Source organism: Fukomys damarensis, unplaced genomic scaffold (genome assembly GCF_012274545.1).
Source record: "Fukomys damarensis isolate Sample0158 unplaced genomic scaffold, DMR_v1.0_HiC HiC_scaffold_21, whole genome shotgun sequence".
NCBI lineage: Eukaryota > Metazoa > Chordata > Mammalia > Rodentia > Bathyergidae > Fukomys > Fukomys damarensis.
The window spans coordinates 40,570,205-40,573,831 of record NW_022900933.1 but is presented as its reverse complement, the minus strand read 5'-3'; the positions used below and the strand labels follow the sequence as shown (position 1 = coordinate 40,573,831).

Genomic DNA, 3,627 nt, shown 5'->3' with positions numbered 1-3,627 from the left:
GGTACTGGGGATGGAACCCTTCCTTGCATTTCAGGACAACTGTGCCCTGGTCAGGACCCCAACACCTTACCACTACTTCATCACAGGGCAGGTGGTCACAAGGCAGCCTGCTTCCAAATCACTCCCGTCACTCTGGTCCAGATTTGCCGCTTGAGTTAATGAGGATGGAACCCAGGGCCTCACGCACCCTGGGCAAATGCTCTACCCCTGACCTATACCTCAGCCCTTTATATAATCTTTTTTATTTTGAGACAGGGTCTCCCTACGTAGCCCAGGCTGGCATCAAATTCGTGGCAATCCTCCTGCCTCAGCCTCCTGAGTGCTGGGATTACAGGTATACACTACCATACTCGGCTTATAGAATTTTTTAAATTGTGCAGGCTGGCTTTGAATTTGTGATCCTCTTGCCTTCTTCTCTTGAAGACCTGGAATTACAGGAATGCACTACTGCACCTCGCTGGATTTTTTCAAGTGAAATTTTGTGAATATCTTCACACAGTGCAGGGGATTTAGCTCAGTGGTTCTGCCACCTGTCTCGCAAGCTCAAAGTCCCAAGTTCGATCTCTGGTACCAAAAAAGAAACTTGGAAAAAAACAAAAAAACTTTCTCATAATATTTTCACACTATTGTATTTTGATTTGGTGTGACTCAAACACAGAAGGGAGGCATACAGAGGTTGAGCTTTATTTAACAGCACACCTATGACAACCAGCCAGCTGGCAACCCAATCAGGTGGGAGCAGGGGGCCTGCCCGAGAACTGGGACTCGGCCACTCACAGGTCCTCAGGAGTGGCGCCCAGCCTGGCGGGTCAGGTCTGGGCCAGGGCGGCCTAACTGCTCCTCTTCTTTGGCTTCTGTCTCAGCTTGTTCCACATCCTCTCCAGGACCACTCTGCCCATGAAGAAGGTGATGGTAAAATTACGCCTGTACCAGTCTCTGTAGGGACACAGGACAGAGTGTGGCACACAGCTCCCACCCTCCATCTGTCCCTCCCACGGGCAGAGAGAGCAGCTTCCTGCACAGACTCCAGGGAGTGGAGCTAGACCCACAACCTGCAGGCTCCCCAGGGAGCAAGGATGCCCCTTGGCCCCACCTCGGCCCCAGAAGCTACGAGGCAGAGCCACTGCCAGCACCCTCTTCAGGTGAAAGTTCTGGGGCAATCCGGCTCCACGCAGCTTCCACACAGGGCCCCCACCCACGGGGCTATCAGCAGACGCTGCCTCCGTGGACAGCATCAGGGTGACCGGGCAAAGCCCTGGCAGGTGGAAAGCAGGCACAGCTTGGTGGAGGGGGCTGGGCCACACCGCCCCTGTGCCAGGCACACACACACACCTGCCTACAGGGTTGGGCACACTTGTGGCTCTGCACTCTTGTGTTCAGAGCACCCCGGAAAGCTGCACACCCAAGACATGCTGTCCAGGACAATCCCTGACAGCGCGGTCCTTTTTAAAAACATGATCAAGGGCCAGGGATTTAGCTCAGTGGTGCCGCCGCATGCCTCGCAAGTGCAAGGGATCCAGAGTTCATTCCCTGGTACCAAAAGAAAAGATCACGTTGGGCATGGTGGTCACACCGCAATCCCAGCACTTGGGAGACTGAAGTGGGAAGGTCACAAGTTCAAGGCCAGGCTGGGCTGCATAGCAAGACCCTGACTCACAGAAGCAATAACAGGACAATGAACAAGCTTAGGAATATAATGCAGTGTACAGTCTCTAGGCAATGTTCTCTGCCCAAATGTATTCATCAGGACCCAAACCCAGTCTAGGCCCGACACCACGTCTCCTCCACTACTCCAGCTACACTGAAGAGACTGTGGCATCCATAGAATTTCCAACATTCTGAGTTTGGCTGAGGCATCTTCAGGAGCCCATTTCAAACACCCATCCACCCCTCTACCTTTCCCCTGTGCACTGGTGCTTTGACACGGAGCCCTGGCCATGCTGAAACATCACCTTCTATGAGAACACCTGACCCAGTGCCACAGCACTGCCCCAGGGGCATGTCCCGACTGTCCTACTCCATCCCTCTTGGCTTTCCTAACTGCAGCCCAGACCCGCTCTTGTGTCAGGAAAATGGTGCCCCCTAATCCACCACCCTTCCTGTGGTTGCCTGGGATTACTGTCTGGCAGGAAGGCTGTGTGTTCTCTGGGGTTTCCTTCCACCCATCAATCTTCAGGACTTGGCAGCACAGAGCAAATGTTTTCACCCCCAGGTCTGGTCCCCAACAGGCTGGAGCCCAGGTATCCTCCTTCTGCACTGTTCCCAGCCACAAACAGACCTCTCCAAGGAAGAGCACCACGCCCCACCCACGCCATGCAAATAGCCCGAAGCCAATCAGATTCATTTAGAAATGCAAAGGTGACACTGATAAAATCACTGCAGCTTCTAACTGATATAAGTAAGCACCAACCTGTTCGATTCAGGTAAGGAAACAAAATGGATGTGGTGTTAGAACTTTTAGGAAAGAAATACGTACCTGTTATAATACATGTGCTTCTGAAAATTTTTACTTAAAAATTCCTTGTAAAAGTCAGCCATTTCTTCTGCACTCAATGTTGTTTTTTGACCTGAAAGTAAATTTCAATGTCAACATTAAGAATAAAGGAGAAGGGCTAGGGATTTAGCTCAGCGGTTCGGTGGCCTGCCTTGCAAGCGCAAGGACCCGAGTTCAATCCCTGGTACCAAAAAAAACCCAAAGCCAAACCAAACCAAACAAAAAAAGAATAAAGGAGAAGGGCCAGGGATTTAGCTCAGTGGTTCCTCCCCCTGCATGGCAAGCACAAGGACCTGAATTCTATCCCCAGTACCAAAAAAAGAAGAATAAAGGAGAAGGGGCTGGGGATTTAGTTCAGTGGTGTCACTACCTGCCTGGCAAGTGCAAGGTCCCGAGTTCGATCCCTGGTACCAGGGAAAAAAAAAAAAAAAAAAGGCAACAAAGGAGATGGGATAAATAAAAACCATTAGAGCTAGCGTTGGTGATTTAGCTCAGTGGCACCACACCTGCCGGGCAAGCGTAAGGTCCTGAGTTCAATCCCTGTTACCAAAAAAACCCACAAAAAACTCAAAAAAACTATTAGAGCTAATAAATTCATCAAGTTGCAAAATACAAGATCATATTTCTACAGATTAGCAATAAATAATCTGACACGAAGCTAAGAAAAAATTCCATGTGCTGTAGGATAAAAAGTAATAGACATAAGAATAAATTTGATGCTGGGCACTGTGGCATATACATAATTCCAGCACTCTGGGACTAAGGCAGAAGGATCACAAATTTGAGCCCAGCCGGGGTAGTGACTCAATATCTCAAAACTTAAAGAAGGGCTAAAAATGTAGCTCAATGTGAAGGTCCTGGGTTTAATCCCCAGTATTACAAAAACAAACAAATAAATATTAATTAATTAATTAATTACAAAAATAATTAATCTGAGCTGGGTATAGTGTCCCAGGCTTGTAATCCCAGCACTCAGGAGGCTAGGGCAGGAAGATCTCAAGTTTGGGGCCAGCCTGGAAAAGTTATCAAGACCTGTCTCAAAATAAAAAATAAAAACAACAGGGGGCTGGGGATTTGGCTCAGTGGTTCTGCCACCTGCCTCACAAGCATAAGGTTCTGAGTTTGATCCCTGG

The 3,627-nt window shown here is 49.1% G+C and overlaps 1 protein-coding gene across 1 annotated transcript in view; it reads right to left on the bottom strand.

Moving 5' to 3' along the window:
• Positions 1 to 620: 620 nt before the first annotated feature.
• LOC104850414 (cytochrome c oxidase assembly factor 8) overlaps positions 621 to 3,627 on the bottom strand; it is a gene marked incomplete at its 5' end in the record, with an annotated part of 12,842 nt that continues 9,835 nt past the window's right edge. The window contains 2 exons of the mRNA XM_010607373.3: positions 621 to 936; positions 2,477 to 2,567. Of these exons, the coding sequence (XP_010605675.1) occupies positions 831 to 936; positions 2,477 to 2,567 (197 nt within the window). The remainder of the gene's footprint in view (positions 937 to 2,476; positions 2,568 to 3,627) is intronic.